Source organism: Rhinatrema bivittatum, chromosome 1, assembly GCF_901001135.1.
Source record: "Rhinatrema bivittatum chromosome 1, aRhiBiv1.1, whole genome shotgun sequence".
NCBI lineage: Eukaryota > Metazoa > Chordata > Amphibia > Gymnophiona > Rhinatrematidae > Rhinatrema > Rhinatrema bivittatum.
This window is the reverse complement of record NC_042615.1, coordinates 128,232,835-128,255,064: the sequence shown is the minus strand read 5'-3', so window position 1 is coordinate 128,255,064 and position 22,230 is coordinate 128,232,835. Positions and strand designations below refer to the sequence as shown.

Here is a 22,230-nt window from a genome sequence, read left to right as displayed (position 1 = left end):
ACTTTTTCTTTTTTCTGGAGGATCCCTCCGAACCCAGCCCAGTGCACCTTCTATCCCCCGCCTCAGCTCAGCAGGCAGGGAAAGCGAGGACCGGCCGGGTCGGGTCGCGTCACCATGGCAACACCCCTGTGGCCGCAGAGCCTGGCGGCCGAAGGAGGCCATTACCCCTGCGGGAGGCAGGCGAGGAGGGAGGTGGCTATGCCTCGCTCCGTCGCGCCCCCTGCCGGAGCACGCGGAGGGCGCGGCTCCGGTGACTCGCAGGGACGCACTGCACAGGCGCGGGGAGTGGTGCCTATGCAGCGGCTGCTCGCTTTCTGCTGCTGCTGCCGCCGCCGTGTTGCTTGACACTCGGCTCCGGCCTTCCTCACCTCCATGAACCTCTTCGCTTGTTTAGCCCAGGAGAGGGCCCGTGGGAAGATGGCGCCGCCGGGGAACAGGGGCGTGAGGCGGCGCTGCCAGAGACTCTTGTACTGGGTGCCGGTGCTTTTCATCTCCATCATCGCCTGCTGGTCCTACTACGCCTATGTTGTGCAGCTGTGTGTGGGTGAGTGTAGGGAAGGGAAGGCACCAGGGCACAGACTGCGGCTGCTGAGAGCCGCTGCCCGTCAGTAAGATTCATTCGTACGATATGACACACCAGTATAGTAAGGTTAATGCCCACGGTTAAAATAAATCCTCATTTTGAAGTAATTTGTTTTTATCCTTTTTTTTTTTTTTATAAGGGGGTGGGAGGGAGCAATAAAAACCCTTCATGCTGACGTGAATGGAAGTAGTTGTACTCCTTATTTTGCAAAACGTTATATCAACATGCACGAGCTCTTTAACAAGTGTGAAAATCTGTCAGCCAGCCTCCTTAGCGAGTGCAGCTTTGAACATTTATCTAAGATCAAAGACTAACAGAAGAGACCTCAGCCTCTGAAACTTTGGTAAATCTTATATAATATATGCATATTAAATATGATGTGCCATTGCCAAAGTTTCAGACTGAGAACGTCCCTTCTGTTATTCTTGGACCCTACACAATATATACGTGTATCAGTGTCTATATAAATAACAGTAAACTTTGCTTTGGGGAATTTAGGTAGGACACCTTTATGTTTCCTATTCTCATATACCTTAGCTAGGTAAACTTAATGTAGTTTTTAAATGTATATTCTGCCTTTCTGACTGGTCAGCCACTTCAAAGCGAATTTAGCAGTCACTGTAAAGACTCAGAGCTTTCTTGTGGAACGATGTAAATTATACACTGGAACTGGTTTTTTTTTTTTTTTTTTTTGTTTTCTTTTGGCTAGCTATGTTATTACTACCTTTTAAAAAAAAGCAAAGAAAAACATTTTGATTCACTGCTTACCCTTTAGTTGAAATGCCCCTCTGGAGTGGAAATGTCTTCCTATTCCCCCAAAGAGTGGAGTGTGTGTAAGGTAGTGATGCTGAAGCTTGGTAACACTAAGTCACTTTAGAAACAATATCTAATAACGTTGCTTGTTGTAATGTTAAGAGGCATGATGAAATGCACAGATGGAACTGAGAGAGACAAAAAGTGATAGGGGCAAAGAGATAAGGAATTGACTTGAACATTCAAGCTATCTGTTGCCGAAAGTAAAACAAATGTTATTTATCAAATCACATTTGTAAACTGCTTCTCTAAAAAGGGCTCTGGCTGAATACATCACATGCAACAGAAAAGCAATCCACATGTTCAATAACTTAAAACAGTACATCAAAACATATGAAACAAATCACATAAAAACTGACAAATGAAACGATAAAGCTGCTGCCACAAATTGAGTGTGTGTGTTTGTTTATTTATTTATTTCAAATCATTTATTAACCACACACGCCAATGATGATGGTGACTCACAATGTAACATACATAATTAAAACTAAATACACATCTAAGTACAAGAAACAAAGCCCTTGACTGTGTGACTTTTTATGGAGTTATTTCTAGTACTTTACCTTAGTATATTAATCATTCATCATTCTTTTCTAACATGAGCATCTGGGAGGTATGATGATCCTGAGTTCCACATGACTCTAGATGTGTGAAGCTGCACCAGTGGTAGCTTAAATATTCTCTTTCTACTATTCTACTGTGCTTTTAATACTTTCTTGGTCTGTATTCACACTGAAGTTTTTGTTTAAGTAATAATACTGAAAGCAATTGAGATATATTATGAGATCAAGGTAAACTTCTTGATTATAGGTGAGAGCATGTAAAGAGGTTAGGAAAAATTACCTAGTCTGCCATAAAGAAGACTACCAGTTTGAGAAAACAGGAATTTAAAATATTTTTCATATTTGCTTTCTGAGGGTAGTCCAATGTTTCCCAAAAATCTCCTGGAGGCACACCTAACCAGTATGGCTTTCAGGATATCTGTAGTGAATATGCATGAGATAGATTTGCATACTTTGGAAAACCAGTGCTTTCAACTCTATCTCATGCACATTCATTGTGGCAGTCCTGAAAACCTACTGGCCTGGTGTGCCTCCAGGAGAATGTTGGGGAAACAGGGTTAGTCAATCATGGCCCCCACCATGGTTCTGGTGGCTTTTTTCTTGGCAGAATACTGCAGATATTTGCCATTACCTTCTGCACTGTCTCTCAGAAAAACTGTGGATATGATGTAGAAAATGATCCCTTAACACAATAACATCATATGTGTAAACAAATTTTTTTTTTATGTGAACGGAGACCTCATAAATTATACTGAGAGCTTTCTCTTTGGGGGTAATTTTCAAAAGATTTACATGTATAAATGTAACTGTTATTGTAGCAATTTTCAGAAGCCATTTACCCACGTAAAGTGCACTTAGGCGGGTAAATCCTATGGACAATTTAATGGCAAATATTGTAGCAATTTTCAAAAGCCCACTTACTGGGGTAAAGTGCATTTACACATGTAAAACCCAATTTTAAGTGCATAAATGCTTTTGAAAATAAGGCCCTTTGTGTCTCTCGTTTTACCAATTTGGTGGTTTCAACTTGTACCACCACAGTCAAATCATTCACAATGGCTGTGTTTACCTTTTAATCATTGGTCTCCGCACACTATTTTAACGTTTTTTTTTTTAATTTTTAAACTTTCTTGGTAACAAATGAAAAGACACTTATCATTTCTTTGCAGTCTTTTAAAGGCAATTTTATGCCATAGGAGTGTCCATCTGCCCGACACGGCTCGTGTTTCACTACTTCATCGGGCATAAAATGCTTCTCACTAGTCATGCTCCTTCATGTCTTGTCACCCGTTTGTATCTTACTGTCTCTTGCTTCAGCGTTTCCAAACAAGATTACCTTCTGCAGCCCAGAGCATCTGGTTTTCCATGGTGATTTCTCATCCAGATATTAGCCAGGTGTGTCCTTGCTTAGCTTCTTAGATCTAAATAAGTTTAGGTACTCTCAGGCCAATGTTGTAAAGGAACTCTGATTGTGAATGTTTTAAAGAAGTGAGTACAGACACTTCACCAGCTGTGATATGCAACACTTCATTTTGAGAGATGGTTTTGGCAGAAAAATTGCAGTATTTAAAGTTGGTATATGGTTTTACAACTGTAGGATGGAAGAATTATTCACAGACTACAGAGAAAACACATAATAGGTTTCTTTTAATGTAATACTTGTACAGTGCCATAATGTGAATTGTGCATCATTTACTGCAGCTTCCATTATTTCTATTGGGGCTTATTCAGTTATAACATGTTATCACCTTTAAATGTGGGACTTCTAAAACTTTCCAGTAGATGAGCCCTCTTGCTGGTAAACCTTTTAGCATGATAAGGAGACAAATTTGGTGCCGTGAAACTTTCTGGTTTTATTTGATCACTTGTTTGGATATAATGAGAAACCAGTTGCCTAGAATATTTATTTTGCTATGTTTGCTTTTCTGCCATTTGGTCTCCCATCATGGTGGAGTACAATATGTAAAGTAATGCAATTATTTTATTTATAATATTATGTATGTTTATGCCTGTAAACCACCTAGACTACTACCAGTGTAAAAGCAGTATATGAACAATTTTTAAATAAAATAAATCAATTTAAAATAAAATAAAATAATTTCTCAGCATTAAAACAGGTTAATCCATAACCAGTGGATTATGCACCTCTTCCAGCAGATGGAGTCGGAGCAAAGCTGACGTCACGGTATATATATACCCCTGCTCTGACAGCAGCCCATCAGTATTCTCCATCTTCAACAGATGGAAGACGTGCATCTCCCTACTGGGGATAGCTTGTTTTTAAAAAAAAAAAAAAAAAGAAAGAAAGAAAAGGAGAAAGAGGTTTAACACGCACCGCTTCTCCTGAGGTGATACCTTATGTTCCCTCCCTCAGTTGAATTCTCCTGAGGTGATATCTGGTGATTCCTCCCTCAGTCAAGTGCCTCAGTCTGGTAGCCAGTTTCCAGTGTGGGCTTAGCTTCCAGGAGAGATTCAGCTGAGAGGATAGCAGGTGCTGTAAGCCGAGCATGGCGGTGAAGGGCCTTAGCCCTCTCCCCCGCTGCCGGAGACCGACTCTGTACTTGGCTGGGACGGGCTGAGCTCGCATAAAGAGTTTAAAAAAAAAAGTAAGGAGAGAGATTTAGGGACCCCTCTTCTGCTTCTGGTCTCCGAGCATTGGTGCGCCAATCTGACGTGCGTTCCTGTCTCTGTGGAGGACTTAGGGAGTTGTGGTAATATGTATGTATGTATATGTGTACTAGCGGTACCCGGCCACGCGTTGCAGTGGCAGAGTCAGGTTCTTTACCCTACTTCCCCCTTCCCCTTGCTCATTTACCTCAGTCACTCATCCTCTTCCCCCTTGGTCACTCACCCCCCCCCTTCCCTCCCCTGTCCCCACTCCAACTCTCTCCCCTCATACTCACCTCTCCCCTCATTCTCCCTCCCCTGACATTCACCTCCCCCCTCATTCTCCCTCCCCTCACTGTCACCTCCCCCCGCCTACTGCCTACCCTTCAGATCAGAAAACCTTTGTCTTTCTATTTCTGTGGGAATCCCCTCCCCAAACCCCCCCCCCCCCCCAATCCCAACCCTTTAAATCAAATAATAACCCCCCACCCTCCTGCCCCCTCCTAAGACCTGGGAAATTAAAATTGTTGGTGCTACATGTGGTCTGTCCTTGGGTGCCTGTGCACATTATGTAGCCAAATAGGGGAGTGCCTAACCAAATTTGCACTTCCAAATTTGTTTTGTGGTCTGGGGAGGGCTATTTTGGTGCGTTCCCGAGATCGTGCAAATTTAGTGTATGTATTTGTGTGTGAACCTCCCCCTTCCCCCAAAAAACAACCCTATGAGAAAAGTGCTCTTAAACTAACCACCCCACACTCTCCTGCCCTCCCCCCCAGCCCTGCGAAAAACAGTAGCCCACCCCCTGCCCCCCCAGAGTTGCTGAATGAATGAAACCTGCCCCCCCTTGTGACCCCTCCCCAAGATGTTCGCAATAAATTCATTACCACCCCCCACCCTCCAGACCCCCCGAGACCCGATAAAAATGTCAGTCGGTGGAGCGGGCGTTCAGGAGCGGTCCGGGAGCGATGTATTGGCGATGGTCCATCAGCTGCGAGCACTGAAACGGGTTCAGACGGCCCTTTGCCCTTACTATGTCAGTGGGGTGGAGCAATGGCAGCGGTAGGTCCTCTGACGTAGTAAGGGCAAAGGTCCGCCGGCTGCCAGTCCTGAAAATGGCGCCGAGGGGCCCTTGCCCGTCACATGGGCTACTGCCGCCATTGGTGTCCCCGAGTGGCATAGTAAGGGAAAGGGCCGTCGGTGCCATGTTGATTGCTGGCAGCCGACGGCCGTAGTGCAGGAGATGTGTTCCGGACCGGTCCTGGCCCCCCGCTGGAGCCTCCCGGACTTCTGTCAGGTTTTGTGTGTGTTGTGAGGGCCTGGGAAGTAAATAAATTTGGCATGTGTGTGGGGGGGTGTGAGGAGGGTGGTTTTGTGTGTGTTGGGAGGCTGTGGGAAGTAAATCAATTTGGCATGTGTGTGCGGGGTGTGAGGAGGGTGGTGGGTGTATTTTATCTGTAAAGGAAATAGTTATCTTCCTGCGAAAAAAAGTGCGCGAATGTGTTAAAATGGAAGTGAAACGTGGACCTGGACTGGCAAAATGATTAGTGTAGCGTGTGTAGTGTAAGGTGTAACAGATGGCGCTTATGTCCAGCAGATGTCGCTGTTTTGTCAAAACAATTTTTAAACCTCTTTTACCTGTCACCGGTGTGACATGTCTGTAATGTAAGTACAGAAGAACCTTCCTGTATGCGAAATGAAGGTTGTGTCCAAATTTGAAAGCAATCGGTTCAGTGGTTTCTGAGATAAGCGATTTTGTCCAAACTATTTAACCTTTTTATTTATATAGATTGATTTATTTATTATTTTTTTCTATACCGATGTTCCTGTATACAATACGTGTGTGTATGTATATATATACACATCATAACCTTTGGGTGACCTGACTGGCCTTGCCAGGTACAGATGCACTGTTAGACACACAATTGTTCAGCACTTGTATTGTTGAGTGTGCTGCCTCTGGACGTCCTTTTTAACATGGCGCTGGTAGCAAAGAAGTGCCTAGCGATTTGCACGGCTTTCCATATTTGGGCATCACAACCAGGGGTTCCCTCTAACCTTTGTCAGCACTGCTTGGAGGCTCAGGGCAAGTTGTCTCTAACTTATTTTGCTGAGCCCGGCCCTTCCCAGCAGGTTGCAGGAAGGGAACAGGGTGGGGACCTGTCAGAAGTTTCGCTTGGTTTTGAGACTTCCTAATTGGTTCATCAGCATGGGAGGTTAACTCAGTGGGCACCAGACAGACGACCCCTGATTTTGGTATGAAACCTTCTGCCTTCTCTTGGGTGGAATTTTTTGCAGTCCTTTCTACAAGCACATTCGGCAGAGCTGGCCAAACCTAAAAATTCAGGCTTGCAGACTGCAAAGCTGGTAAACGTCAGAAGGTGTCTGTTATTATTTGTGATAATTGTGGGTGGATCCTTGGGCCGGTGGCAGATGACCACACCCACGGGGGAAGATCCCGAGAGGGACCACCGGTCTGGCTCAGAGTTGGGCGACACACACATTAGTTCTTTTATTAAACTGTTTTAAAGAACCACCAGAGGTGGCAGTAGTGAGCTGGAAGAGTCTGGCTGGGCTGTAGTCCCTCAGGCATTGGAACAGCGATCTCAGGATGGCTGAGCTGTAGAGAAACTGAGATAGTGAGTAGGCAGAGTATGCAGAGTTCAGGAACAGAACCTTGATGGTAACACTCACATAATAGTCTCTTGGAACAGCCCAGGAGCTGGAATGAAGTAGGCCCTTGAGGAGCGAGTACCTGGTTCTAGGGAAAGCTCTGAGAGAGAGATGGTAACTCACTGGTGTTGTAGGCAGCGGTGACTTCCTGGCAGAAGTTATATTCAGTAGCAGGTCCGGGAACATGGGCACTCGAGGAACGAGTACCGGTTCCAGACTGCGACCTGAAAAGCAAAAGAGAGAGCGAGGCCCCCGATGAGCGGGTACCCTTGGTAAAGTCCGAGGAGGCAGAGTAGCAAGGTAAGCGGAGAGCGAATCCCATCCTCAGCGATACCTGGAGGCAGCTAGGTAAGAAACCCTTTGCTAACTCGATTAGCTAGCAAAACAAGAGACCTTAAATATCTGGTGATGATGACATCATCCCAGGGGGACGCCCCTGAGGTTCGCGCCACAGCTGGTACTTGAGTCGGGGACGCACCGCGCACGCTCCCTTAGGCCTCAGGAGAACATGGCGGAAGGCAGCGTCTAGCCGGTCCAAGGACGCCAGAGGAGGACGGCAAAATGACGCCGCGGCAGCCAAACCTCCATCAACCAAAGAGGGAGTCGCCAAAGAGGTAAGGTGGGCGGAGTGGATGGTCGATGGTCGATGGTCGCAACAGTGTCTCAGCCTGTTGTGGGTGATTCTGATGGGGACTCGGATGGCATGGATGAGGAAGGAGATCCTTACTCCCTGGAGAATAGGGAAATTCCTCCAGGGTTAGAACCATATAGAACAATGTTGCGCTTCTTTCATAGAAATGAGTTGCAAGCGCTAATCTCTCAGACACTGAGAATGCTGTGAGTACTGGGTACTGATTCCATGACTGGGCCAAAGAAAAATCCTATTTTGGTTGCTTTGCATAAAGTGCCGGATTTTAATAGGTACAGGCGGGCGTAGATTTGTGTGTGCAACCCGGCATGCACAAATCTATGCCTGATTTTATAACATGTGCACGCAGCCGCGCGCATGTTATAAAATCCAGAGTCGGTGCACACAAGGGGGTGCACACTTGTGCACCTTGCAGCGCCGAGCCCTAGGGGAGCCCTGATGGCTTTCCCTGTTTCCTCTGCTCCCCCCCCCCCCCCACCTTCCCCTATCTAACCAACCCCCCAGCCCTACCTAAATCCCCCCCTACCTTTATTTTTTTATTTATGCCTGCCTCTGGGCAGGCGTAGGTTGCGCATGCCGGCCAAGTGCCGGCGCAATCCTCAGGCACAGCTGCTGTGCTGGAGGCCACGGTCCCGCCCCCGGACCACCCCGCCCCCTCCCCGCCCCTTTTTTCAAGCCCCGGGACATTATGCAAGCCCCGGCCCATTTTAAAAGGGTTACGAGCGTAACCCTTTTAAAATCTGCCCCAAAACATCTTATTTCTTCCGTTATGGATGCTATTCAAGAGTTGATTGATCTTGCATGGGGTGCTCCGAAAGCTAATTTTAAAGGGGTGTAAACCGGGGTGAAGGCTATTTGCTAAACCTCGGTATATAAAAGCTCTGAAATAAATAAATAAATAAATAAATAAATAAAGGGGCATGAGCCTTGGAAGGTCTGTATCCCCTGGATCCTATGGCAAGAGAGCAGTTGTGCTTTCCGAAAGTGGATGTGCTGGTGTGTTCCATCACCAAGCAGAGGATCATTCTGTTAGAAGGAGGAGCGACATTGAAAGTTGCTCAGGATAGGAGAAAGCAGGCCTTTGAAGCAGTGGCAATGAATTTGCAAATAACTTCTTGCTGTTCCCTGGTGGCTTGCACCTGTTTTGCTTCTATCTCAGGAGGTTGATGAGACTGGTTTGAATTCCAGGGCAGTGATGGAACTGGCAGCAGCCTTTTTGGTGGATGTGGGCTGCGACCTGGTCCATACGTCTGCCAGAGGAGTGGCTTCGGTGGTAGTGTCCAGACGTCAGTTGTGGCTGCAGAAGTGGTTGGCCAATGCAATTTCAAAGTCTAATCTTACAAAATTGCCTTTTAAAGGATTACTCTTATTTGGGAGTGAGTTGGATAAAATGGCTAAGTGGGATGAATCCCAGGTTCCTTGGTTGCCAGAACATAAGAAGCAGGCACCGTGCCCATTCAGCGTGAGAGGCCATACTAGGGGTTTCAGATGTTTTCAACCCTAAAGAGGAGCAGCTTCGCAGAGGGCAAGACCTTTGGGTAGGTCTCATCCTTTTGGCCCAGACAGCCTGGATGGGATGCAGGCTCAGGTAGTGGTGTCTCCTGACCCCCTCAATGAATGTGTACTGACCCACCTCCTGGAGCAGGAGATGGGGTTTTTTCTATCTCTGTTTTATCAGAAATGAGGCAGGATTACATCAGTCCACTGGGTTTTGGAGGTGATAAGGGACGGCTATGCGCTGGAATTTCTCAGCGTTCCTCAGCACGTCTTCATGGAGTCTCCCTGCAGCTCCTTCCAAAAGAGTCAGGAAGTGGAGACTATGTGGTTGAGGCTCCTGAGCTTGCGGGCCGTGATTCCAGTATCTAAATCACAAGAAAATACGGCCGTTATTCCATTAATTTTGTTGTATCCAAGAAAAAGGGTTCTTTTTGGTCCATCCTGGACTTGTAGGCAGTCAGTCATCATTTGCGAGTAACTCAGTTCTGCATGGAAACAGTACGCTCGGTGGTAATGGCAATAAAGTGGGGGGAGTTTCTTACATTTCTGTGTTTGTCAGAGGCATACCTACATATTCCCATTTGTCTGGAGCATCAATGATTTCTGCGGTTCGCCGTTTTGGGGCAATATTATCAGTTTCAAGCACTCCCCTTTGGTTTGGCTACTGCTTCCAGAACCTTTTCCAAGGTCATAGTGGTGGTAGCGGCAGCATTGAGAGAGGATGGCATTCTGGTCCATCCGTACCTGGACAACTGGATATTTCGGGCCAAAAGCTTGGAAGAGTGTCTTTAGGCCTCGCACAAGGTAGTCTCCTTGCTTCAGGAGCTAGGTTGAGCCATTTACAGCTGTCCCAGATGCTGGAGATCTCAGTGTTCATTTTGACAGGAAGCAAAGCAGGGTTTTTCTGCTGGAGATCTGCATTCAGAAGCTGATGGCTCAGGTGCGACTATTGATAGAAGCAATTTACCTGATAGTATGGTCTTACCTGCAGGTGCTCGGTTTGATGGCGGCCACCCTAGAGTTGGTTCCATGGGCAAGGGCGCATATGAGTCCTCTTCAGTGCACTCTGCTTACCCAGTGGAGTCCACAATCTCAGGACTATTCAATATGGCTTCAGTTACCGGTGACTGAAATGGTGTTGTAGGTGAACCATCTGAGGAAGGGCATTTCCTTGCAAGCTCTGGACTAGTTGATGCTCACAATGGATGCAAGCCTCCAAGGTTGGGGGCTCACTGTAAAGAGTTGACGGCGCAGGGGCACTGGAGTGTAGAGAAGTCGCACTGGAGCAACGATCGTCTGGAAGTGCGTACCGTTCAGTGGTTCGCCAACCTTGCAGGATCAAGCGGTCCGAGTGATGTCAGACAATGCGACAACAATGGCTTACTTCAATTGCCAGGGAGACACCAAGAGTCAACAAGTGTTGCAGGAAATAGACCAGCTCATGGTATGGGCGAAGGTACATCTCCAGGATATTTCTTGCCTCCCACATTGCAGGAAAAGACAATGTGAGAGCCGATTTTCTCAGCAGACAGAGTCAGGATCCAGGAGAATGGGAATCTTTAGACGAAGCATTCCAGCTCATAGTGGGCTGCTGGGGCCTACTGTATCTAGACCTGCTAGCAACATCATGCAGTGCAAAGGTACCTCGTTTCTTCAGTTGCAGGCGAGATCTAAAGTCTCTGGGCATCTATGATCTAGTGAGCAACGTGGTCCTCCTTACACACTTTTCCCAGGTATTACTGTCTGGATGTGCAGGCCCGGGAGGACACAGCCTTTGGGTCTCCCGGGCTGTGTTTGTCGAACTTCAGGCAGTCTTCCACCATTTTCGGGAGTAGCTTGGGTACATCCCATTGGTTGTGGATTAACCTGTCTGATTGCTGAGAAATGAGAAATTACTACTTACTTGATAATTTCCTTTTCTCTAATAAAGACAGGTTAATCCACCTTCCCACCCTTGGCTGCCTGGTTTGTGATTCTATTGTCCTCCTGAGTTGCTGGGTTCTGGGGATAACTGGTAAGTGTCGTTTCAGTCCCTAGATTAGTGATGTTACACTCCTTGTCTGAGCTCAATATTTCCTGTTACTGAGTGCTTGAGTGGTTGTCTGTTAGTGGTTTTAATCAAGTATTGTTAGTTTGTCCACAGTTGGATTTTGCAGAGAATATTGGTGGCCTGATGTCAAAGCAGGTGTATATATACCGTGACGTCAACTTTGCTCAGTCTCCATCCGTTGGTAGAGGTGCATAACCTACTGGTTGTGGATTAACGTGTCTTCATTAGAGAAAAGGAAATTATCAGGTAAGTAATAATTTCTCATTGCAAACAAACTAACATTAAAAAACAAAATCTCTTAACACATAATAAACTATTTAAAACAATCTACCCATTTGCAACCCTGCAAATTAAAAGTTTTATTCTTCATAAAGCAAATTTAGTAAACTCCCCTAAAACAGAGTAAATATCAGCCCTCAAGATTCCTTGAATATCAAGATTCACTGCTGTAAACTCCAAATTTAAAACAGTAGTATTATTTAGATTCTTCACAGTACTAAATTATTCTCTAATCTGTCTCATTATCTTTGTATTAATCCTGGATGTCTTTCCTTTCTTGGCCTGTTGTATTTTATTTATATATTTTGAATACCTTATTTTGACCAGTAGGTAGTCTTGTCTTTAAATATTCCCTTCCCTGACGCCATTTGTTTAATCTCGATGCATGATTAATCTGTAATGATCCTGGCCACTGTGTGGCCCTTCTGCTGCAAGGACCCTCAATGGGGCTGCAGTCTGTGCTGTGCAGGTTTGCCTCGAGGGCATATGACTCAGCACTGCTATGTCTTAAAAGCCTGTCTCACTCGCAGCTCCCTGCCTCATCTTGGAGTTTCCCCACCCCTTACTGTGTTCTCCCGTGCTGTTCCTTAGCCCAGTTCCTGTGTGGCCTCCCAGTAGCCCTTCTGCCTGATTGCTGCCCTTGTTTGGTCCCTGCTTTGCTTTGTCCTTGTCCATTTTTCTCTTGCTGTGTCTTGCTCACTTGTTTCTCTGTTCTATTGGTACATTCTTACCCCTTGTTTTGTGGACATCTTGTACTTTCCTATAGCCTTCCCTGCCTCATTTGGTGTCCTTCCATGCCCTGTACTCCTGTGTCCCAGTACACCTCTGGTTAAGTCATGCCTGCCACCAGAACCTGCAGGCTCAAACCAAGGGGGAGGTGACCGGTCAGGCATAAGACCCTGTTTTTCCCTGTCCATGAGTCCTGTGCTGTACCTGCCTGGGGGTTGCCTATTTCCTGCCCTGCTCCTTATTCATGTGCTGCCCCTGCCCTTTGCGCTACCTAACTCGGCTAGTGCGGCTGTGACAATATCATTGTGATACCTGCATTAAGTTTTGAGAAATAGCAGAGTAATGCCCAATTTGCAGTTTCATTACAACTAAGTAGGATTAGTTTTCAAAGATTTTAAACATTGATATTTCCTCAGGAGTGAATACTTAGAATGAGAAAGGAGATCTTAGTGATTGTTTGTGTTCCCGCTAAATGAATTATGTAATACCGTCGTTGCCAATACTCCTGCTTTAAATTTGTCAGGGTCTCTCTGTAGTAGAGCATAGCACTCTGAGGCAAAACATCTGAACTCATCCTGGAAAATACAGTCTGATTCCTACTGCTGGAAGGTCAGACCAGTTTTATTCACTGTTTTTAATATTATACAAATATTGTATATATGTGTTTGTGCCTGCTTGGAAATATGCATTATGTAGACAACTGACATACAACACAGCCCAAATGATGATTTGAAAAAATATTTGTAGGCATGCCAGGTTTTTACATTTTAAGTAATAGTTGAGAGACTTGGGGTTAATGAGTGAAATATTTCTCAGTTATTTGCTCATAGAACACATGATATTTAATAATCATGACTATATTTTACATAGTAAACGATGTCAGAAAAAGACCGAAAAATCTTAGTACCAAAATGTATCCACTCCTCATCTCTGGTAATCGGGGGCAGGCTGGCCTGATTCTACGGGGAGTTTACCAAGATCACTTCTGACCGGTGGGTGTTGAGCGTGGTGAGAAATGGCTAGGCCTTAGAATTTTCTCGCCCACTGCGGTCGGTCTTTCTGGAGTCGCGTTGACTTTCCCGAAGCAAACAGGCAGCGGTCCAGGAAACGCTTCAGTGATTGTTAAGTCTGGAGGCAGTTGTACTGGTACCAGTGTCCGAACAGGGACAAGGCAGATATTCATTTCATGGTGCCCAAGAAGGATGGCACATTCCAACCTATCCTAGACCTGAAGAAAGTCAACCAGAGTTTGAAGGTACCACGTTTTCGGATAGAGACGTTGCACACCATAATTGCGGCAGTACGGGGAGGAGAGTTTTTGGCATCTCTGGATCTCACCGAGGCTTATCTGCATATCCCCATCCATCAGGAGCACCAGAAGTTTCTCAGATTCATGGTTATGAGACAGCACTATTAGTTTCAAGCACTGCCTTTCGGGCTGGCCACTGCCCCATGGACCTTTACAAAGGTGATGGTGGTAGTGGCGGCGGCGCTGCGACAGGAGGGATTGCTAGTGCACCTGTATTTGGACGATTGGCTGATACAGGCGAAGTCACTAGAGGAATGTGTGCGGTCCGTGGACCGAGTTTGGTCGCTCCTGGAATCTCTAGGCTGGGTTATCAATGTGCAGAAGAGCCATCTGGTCCTCTCCTGTTCCCTCGAATACTTGGGAGTCTGTTTCGACACCCAGCAGAGCAGAGTGTTTCTTACAGGGTGAACAAAATTCAGGGGAAGATAGCGTATTTGCTTCATCTACAGGTGCCAAAGGTCTGGGATTACTTGCAGGTCCTGGGTTCGATGGCGTCCACATTGGAACTGGTGGCCTGGGCGTTCGCCCATTTGAGGCCTCTACAGAGAGCCTTGTTGTCCCATTGGAATCCTCTGTTGCAACAATATTTCCTGCCCCTAGCTCTGATGGAGTCGGCCAGGGCCAGTCTGGCCTGGTGAATGACACGGAACAATCTGGAAAAGGGGATGCCTCTTGAGGTTCCGTAGTGGGTGGTGGTCACACGGATGCAAGTCTTTGGAGCTGGGGGACAGTTTGTCTGGGCAGGTCTGCTCAGGGTCTTTGGTTGACGTCGAAGCAGACATGGTCCATCAATCGCCTGGAGACGAGAGCGGTGCGCTGAGCTCTGGAGCAGTTTCTACCATTGGTCCATGATCAGATGGTGTGAGTTTTCTCGGACAGTTCGACCACAGTGGCTTACATCAACCACTGGGGGGGGGGGGGATCAAGAGTCCCACGGTAGCGCAGGAGGCTCAGCTGCTGTTCGAGTGGGCAGAGCTTCATCTCGTAGGAATTGCCGCCGCCCATGTCGACAACATCCAGGTGGATTAGCTCATCCGGCAGCCGTTGGATCTGGGATAGTGGGAATTCTCTCAGAGGGCCTGGGAGCTTCTCTGCGAACGGTGGGGAACCCCGTAGTTTGATCTCTTGGCAACGAGTCTCAATAACAAGATGCAAAGGTTCTTCAGCTGCCGGAGGGAGTCCGGGGCGGTGGGGCTCAATGCCCTCGTATGTCCGTGGCCAACCGGAGTCCTCCTGTACGTCTTTCCTCCGTGGCCGCTGATAGCAAAGGTACTCAGGCATGTAGAGGGCCACGCGGGGTCAGTGATTCTGGTGGCTCCGGAATGGCCTCGTCGTCCGTGGTTTGCGGATATGGTGCGGCTGGCAATGGACGGACCGCTACGCCTGACCCATTTACCGGATCACCTGCATCAGGGTCCTATATTTTCCGATCGAGAAGATTGCTTTTGTCTCTTGGCTTGGCTTTTGAGAGGAGGCGATTGCCCGTGAGGGGATATTCGGAACCAGTAAATTACCATGCTGCTCCAAGCAAGTTGCCCTGCCTATTCCAGGGTATGGAAGGTATTTGAGACCTGGTGTGGACAACAGGGATTAGACCCTCTTCAGGTGTCGGTGTCCCATATTTTGTCTTTTTTGCAGGTGGGTTTATCCAAGGATTAGTCCATAGTTACCTTCAGAACCAGGTTTCCGCTTTAGGCTGTCTCAGAGGGAGAGTCCAGGGGAAGGCCTTGGCATCCCATCCGGATGTGGTACATTTTCTATGAGGAGTCAAACATCTCCATCCACCTCTGCGTTGCATTTGTCCAGAATTGAATCTTAATCTCGTGCTACGGGTCCTTTGCGAGGAGCCGTTCGAGCCTCTGAATTGGGTATCTTTGAAGATCCTGACTCTGAAGACAGTCTTTTTGGTAGCTATCTGTTTGGCTAGAAGGATTTCGGAATTGCAGGCGCTTTCGTGCCGTGATCCGTTTCTCCGAATATCGTCCGATATGGTGTCCTTGCGTACGGTACCTTCGTTTCTTCCTAAGGTGGTGTTGGTTTTTCATGTAAACCAATCAGTGGAGTTGCCCGGGTTTCCAGATTGGGCTCGGGATCCCTCGATGGGATGAGAACTTCACCTTTTGAATGTGAGACGAGTGGTATTACGTTACTTGAAAGTCACTAATGCTTTTCGTTGTTCTGATCATTTGTTCCTGTTTGGGGGAGCAAAAAAGGGCAAAAAAGTTGTCTAAGGCTTCTTTGTCTCGTTGGTTGAAAGAGACAATCTCTGCAGCTTATGTATCAATAGGAAGAGCGGTTCCAGTGGTCTTAGATCACATTCGACTCGAGCTCAGGCATCGTCCTGGGCTGAGTGTCAGCTGGTGTCTCCCCAAGAGATCTGTAGAGCCGCGGTGTGGTCTTCATTGCACACTTTTACCAAGCATTACCATTTGGATGTGCAGGCCCCGGAGGTGGCCCCCTTTTGGAGAGAGTGTTCTTCGAGCAGGTCTTTCGGGTTCCCGCTTAAATTCCAATTAGCGGTTTAAGGCCAAGAGAGGCTCAGTGGTGAAGGCTTTAGCCCTCTCCCTCCATTCCCCCAGGGAAGGCTGAGCTCAGGTAAAAGTTTTTAACTTACAAAAAGAATGAAAAAAAAGTTTGTGACAGGAAGACAGCAGGAGAAGGGTCTGTTTCCTCAGCAGTCAGCTGTCCCGTTCATGACTCTGGGGCGTTCTGTGAGGTGAGGAATAATTGCAGACATGGCAGGTTGAGAAGCCTATTTGGCTAGTCCCAACTTCCAGGCTTCTTCCATTTTGCCATGCGGTAGACCGCAGGGTACTTTCGTGCTCTTTTTTACTTCAGATCGTTGGCACAGTGTGCTCACCCATTTTCATTTGTGTGTGCAATTGGGCATTCCTCCTTCTGGATGCACAGCTTGTTTACCCAGTTTAGGGGTCAGTCCTGGGTGTCCAGTTTGGGCATCCAGTGGGATGAGTGGCTTAGGAGCGTGGGCTTAGACGCACATTTTTGTGCGACCATATTAGGCGCACTTGTACGTGTGGGAAATCTAAGTGGAGTCTTCATTGGGCTCTGCGCTTATAGTATGGTGCCCGCGGCTAAGAAACCTAAGTGCCTATGTATCTGTGGTGCCTGCCACATGAGAGCCACTCAGCCAGAGCTTTCTTTAAGCCTATATTAGCATTGCCTGGATGCTCGGGGAGATTTTCCTCCTTCCAATTTTGCAGGCAATGGTCCATCTCCTCGATCTGAGGGGAGTGGGACTGAGGTAAACACTGTAGGGTGTCTCCTCCTCTGATTGGTCCACAGGTCGAGTCCTTAGGAGACGCTGGTTCGCAGGAGTTCAGGTTTGGACCTATGGGGCCTGGAATGGACCCAGCCTCCTTTTCCTGGGTGGAATTCTTCCAGGGTTTGCAGACATTTCTACAGGACTGGTCTGCTGAAGTGACAGTTCCTACTAAGGTAGGTCCAGGCACTCCCAGCACTCCTCTGCCTGACTCTACAGTCAAGTGCCGTAGTGCAGTGCGGTCTGACAGAACTCAAATGCAGGTGGGTCAGGATGATACTGATGATGGTGATGGCTCTCCAGATGAGGAAGGGGATATTCCCCCAGATTTTGAGCCATATAGAACTCTTCTGTTTCTTTCAGAGAGATGAGTTGCCGGGTCTTATATCTCAGACCCTGAAGGCCCTCAGAGTGGCTGCGCCTGACTCCTTGGGGACGCAGAAGAAGGATCTTAGTTTGGCCAGCTTGCGCAAGGCTTCTTGTTTCTTTCCCCTCTTGGATGCAATCCAGGAGTTGATTGATCTGGAATGGAATGCGCCAGAAAGGTCCTTTAAAGGAGGATGCATCCTAATGGGTTTATACCCCTTGGATCCACAGGTCAGAGAGCAGTTATGTTCCCCTAAGGCGGATGCCTTGGTGTTCTGTCACTAAGCTTACCACCTTCCCGGTAGAGGGAAGTGTGGCTCTGAAGGATGCTCAGGATAGGAGGATTGAAGCTATCCTGACGTTAGCTTTGAGGCAGTGACAACGAACTTCCAAACTGCTCTTGTTGTGCCTTGGTAGCTTGGGCTACCTTGAGGCTTTGTTAAGAGTCTGGTAGCACTGGGTCTGATTTAGGACCTATGGTAGAACCGGGGGCTGTCTTCTTGTCTGATGCAGGCTATGACTTGGTATATACAACTTCCAGAGGAGCTGCTTCAGTTATTGCGGTCAGGCGACAGCTGTGGCTATGCAACTGGTCTGCAGATACTATTTCATAGCCTAGTCTATGCTGCCTTTCAAAGGCTCGCTTTTGTTTGGCAGTGAATTGGAAAAAATGGCAAGTTAATGGGGACAGATCCAGGTCCTGCATTTGCCAGAGGATAAGAAGCCAGTTGCCCCAAATTTTCTGGCGAGTGGCCACTCTCAAGACTAACAGCATTTTCGGCCTTATAGGGGAGGTTCTTCCCAGAGATCCCATCCTTTCCATAGATCTCAGTCCTTGTGCCCTCCACGAGGTCCTAAAAGGATACAGGCTGAGAGGCGGAGCCCCTTGGTCTTCCCAATGAAGGTTTGCAGACTCACCTGGTGGTGCGGGAGATAGGTGGTTGTCTATCATGGTTTTATCACAGGTGGGCCCAGATTACTTTGGATCAATGAGTTTTGAAGTGGTTCAAAATGGCTGTGCTCTAGAATTTCTTCGCATTCTTCCGGATACCTTCATTGTCTCTCCATGCATCTCCCCTCAGAAGTGGGTAGAAGCTACATTACAACAGCTATTGATTCTGAAAGCGGTGATCCCCGTTCCCAAATTGCAACAAAATTACCGGCCAATATTCCATTTATTTTGTTGTGCCAAAGAAAGAAGGGCATCAATCGAAATCTACAAGACACTTGTTTCAGGATGGAAACAATGCGCTGTGTCTTAATGGTGGTTCAAGCAGGGTAGTACCTCATCTCTGGATCTGACGGAGGCATATCTGCATATTCCTATCTGTCAGGAACATCAGCGGCTCTCCAATTTGCTATCCTGGATTGTCATTACCAGTTTCATGCCTTGCCTTTCAGACCCTCCACAGCGCTCAGAACGTTTTTCAAGGTAATGGTAGTTGTAGCAGCATCCCTTCGCAAGGAAGCATTCTAGTTCACCACTATCTGGACAACTGGTTGATTTGAGCCAAATCATTGGAAGAGAGTCTTTGCGTTTCCTGCAGGGTGGTTTCCTTGCTACAGGAACTAGGTTGGGTGGTAAATCTGGCCAAGAGCAATTTGCAGCCATTTCATACCCTGGAGTATCTCAGGGTTCAATTCAATTCCAGAGTGTTTCTGCTGGATCCTTGTTGATGCTGCGAGTCTGATCCCTGCGGAACTCTTCATCCGATAGTGTGGTCTTATCACAGGTTCCTGGGGTTGATGGCTACCACATTAGAAGTGGTTCCCTGAGCGAGGGCACATATGCACCCTCTTCAGTGCACCTTGCTGTCCCGATGGAGCCTGTAGTCGCAGAACTATGCAGTAAGGCTGCTCCTTCTGTTAGAGGTGAAATCCTAGTTGAACTGGTGGTTACATGTGGACCATCTCAGAAAAAGAATTTCCCTGATGACATCGGATTGGTTGGTACTCATGATAGATGCGAGCCTCCAGGGCTGGGGGGCTCACTGCCAGGAGTTGGAGTTGCAAGGGCACTGGAATGCAGTGGAGAGGCAGTGGAACATCAATAGACTGGAAGTACGAGCATTTCGGTTGGTGTGCCTGTGGTTCGCTGAACGGCTAATGGCTCGGGCGTTCAGATAATGTCTGACAATGTGACAATGAGTCAACAAGTTTTGGAGGAGATAGATGTGCTCATGATGTGGGCAGAGCAGCATCTCCTAAGCATATCTGCCTTTCCTAAGCATATCCGCCTCACATTGCTGGAAAGGACAATATCAGAACTGATTTCCTCAGCAGGAGAAGCTTGGACCCAAGAGAATGGGAGCTGGCAATAAGACTTTTCAACTCCTGGTGGCTGCTGGGGCCTGTTGGCGAAATTCCAACAATATGAAAGTTCCATGCAGGCAGGATCCAAAAGCAATGAACATAGACGCTGTCATTTAGAAGTAGCCACATGGCACCCTGCTATATGCGGTCCCACCTTGGCCTTTGATAGGCAGGCTGATACTGAAGATTGCAAGTCAAACCAACACCATCCTTTTAGTGGCTCCGGATTGGGCTCGAAGGCTGTGGTACGCCGATCTCCAGAGATTTCTGGTGGGCAGTCCCTTCCGGCTACCATCTTGGATGGATCTGTTATGTCAGGGTTCTGTATTACAGTTTAGCCATTGAAAGGGTTCAATGTTGAAGCTCGGTTATTTGCCTTCTGTAATTTTCACTCTTCTAGCTTACATTATGTTGTTATTTAGGAGAGTTGTGGGTGGATCCTTGGACCGGTGGCAGATGACCACGCCCCCGGGGGAAGATCCCGAGAGGGACCACCGGTCAGGCTCAGAGTTAGGAGACAGACACACACTAGTTCTTTTATTAGACAGTATACTGAACCACCAGAGGTGGCAGTAGTAAGCTGGTATGCCTGGCTGGGCTGTAGTCCCTCAGATACTGGAACAGCGATCCCTGGAGGCTGAGCTGTAGAGAAACTGAAATATAGTGAGTAGGCAGGGTATGCAGAGTTCATGTACCGAATCTGATGGTAACACTCACACAATGCCTCAGAGAAGCTCAGCAGCTGGAATGAAGTAGGCCCTCGAGGAGCGAGTACCTGGTTCCAGGGAAAGCTCTGAGAGAGCAATGGTAACTCACTGATGTAGTTGGCAGTGATGACTTCCAGGCAGAAGAAAATATGGAGCAAGTCTGGGAATGAGGGCCCTCGAAGAGCGAGTACCGGTTCCAGACTGTCACCTGAAAAACAAAGGAGAGAGCGAGGCCCCCGAGGAGCGGGTACCCCTGGTAAGTCCGAGGAAGCAGAGTAGCTTAGGTAGAGTAACCCGATTCCTTGCTAACTCAAACTGTTAGCAAATTCTAAGACCTTATATATCCGTTGCGGGTGATGTCATCTCAGGGGGACGCCCCTGAGGTTCGCACCATCGCCGGTACTTCAGTCGGGGCTGTGCAGTGAGATAGTCCTAAAACAAAAAATATCCTGCTTGTTCCACTCAACGTGATATTCAAACCACACCACCAAATTGTTAAATGAAAAATGGGACTCAACTTTCCTTCAACCAATCATTTGAAAAGAATCCATGCAGTCTTTCAATGAAATATTCAATGACATTTTTTAGGTCCCTCATAGAGTGGCAGAGTGATATGAGTTGAAAATTCTTTATACACTCTAATTTCCTTTATAGATGCTGTTAACTCTCATCATAGGTATCCTTTTGGTGAAAACATTTTTTAAATATTTTTTTTGCATATAAATTGTTTTTATGAAAATGTCCGTAACCATATCATTCACATAAATTATCCTTGAGGAAGTCCCATATTCTTTCTTCTTAAAATACCATCATCCTTATTCATATACACACAGTACAATAGCCAAAAATACTTAGCTTGCTTGAGAAAGTCCATACCGCTTCTTTTCAAAATCCCGACATAGATGAAATCCTGCATCAGAGGATAGAAGCTATTTCAAATGGAGACAGTTACTTCATCAAAATGTTCTCACTGCATCTATGGCTTGCTTTTTTGTGGCATCCACACAAAGGGCCCCCAAAAATTAAATTGAAAATTTCATTGAAAGATTACATGAAGTATTTTCATACAGTTTGTTGAAGGAAAGTTGAGTCCCATTTATCATTTAACAATCTAGTGTTGGTATTTAAGAATATCATGTTGTGTGGAACAAGCAGGATTTTTTTTTGTTTTTGGATTATATATTGTTTCCTGCTCTGGACTAAATTAGAATATTTTATGAGACAATGACATCATAAATTTTCTCTCCTCCTGGCTCCTATATCTGAAATAACACAGAAAGGCAGAAATCCAGTCTAGCCTAGTAACTCAGTGGCAATGCAGTGCCATGCGAAGGGACTTGGGTTTGATTCCTGCTTTGGGTCTTCTGCTTCATGGGTTAGCCAGGACAGGTGATGCTGTGGAGGCAGTGTATGCACTTCCTGTGACGGATGGGTAATCATAATCATTATGTAATGGCAACACCCTAGTATTTGAAGTTAGGACTTATGATTACAGTCCTGGAAGAAGATCTGGTGTGTGGCCCCCCAGGACTGTTATTACAATGACTGAACTAAAGTACATCAGGGATATTAAACAGGAGAAAAAAATCCCCAGGAAGTTAAAAGAAAGAAATAAATAAAAAATGCAGTCATCTACCCTGCCAGTGCTATTGATCACTGTAGCTTGATAGGAAAAAAAAAAAAAAAGAGTCACCGCTCCTTATGCAGCTCTGCAAGTGAAATTCATGATGTGAGAAACATTGTTTTCCCTAGGAATATTCATTATAATTATATGGTAGTATAGTTTAAATATCATGCAGTATTTAAGGTTATAAA

The 22,230-nt window shown here is 46.6% G+C and overlaps 1 protein-coding gene across 2 annotated transcripts in view; it reads left to right on the top strand.

Moving 5' to 3' along the window:
- Positions 1 to 204: 204 nt before the first annotated feature.
- Positions 205 to 22,230, top strand: part of ZDHHC2 (zinc finger DHHC-type containing 2) — a 355,423-nt gene continuing 333,397 nt past the window's right edge. For both annotated transcript variants that reach the window (XR_003854336.1, XM_029587150.1), the window contains exon 1: positions 205 to 544. Coding sequence is in view for 1 of the 2 variants with exons in the window: in XM_029587150.1 (XP_029443010.1) it covers positions 373 to 544 (172 nt within the window). In the remaining variant the exon portion in view is untranslated. The remainder of the gene's footprint in view (positions 545 to 22,230) is intronic.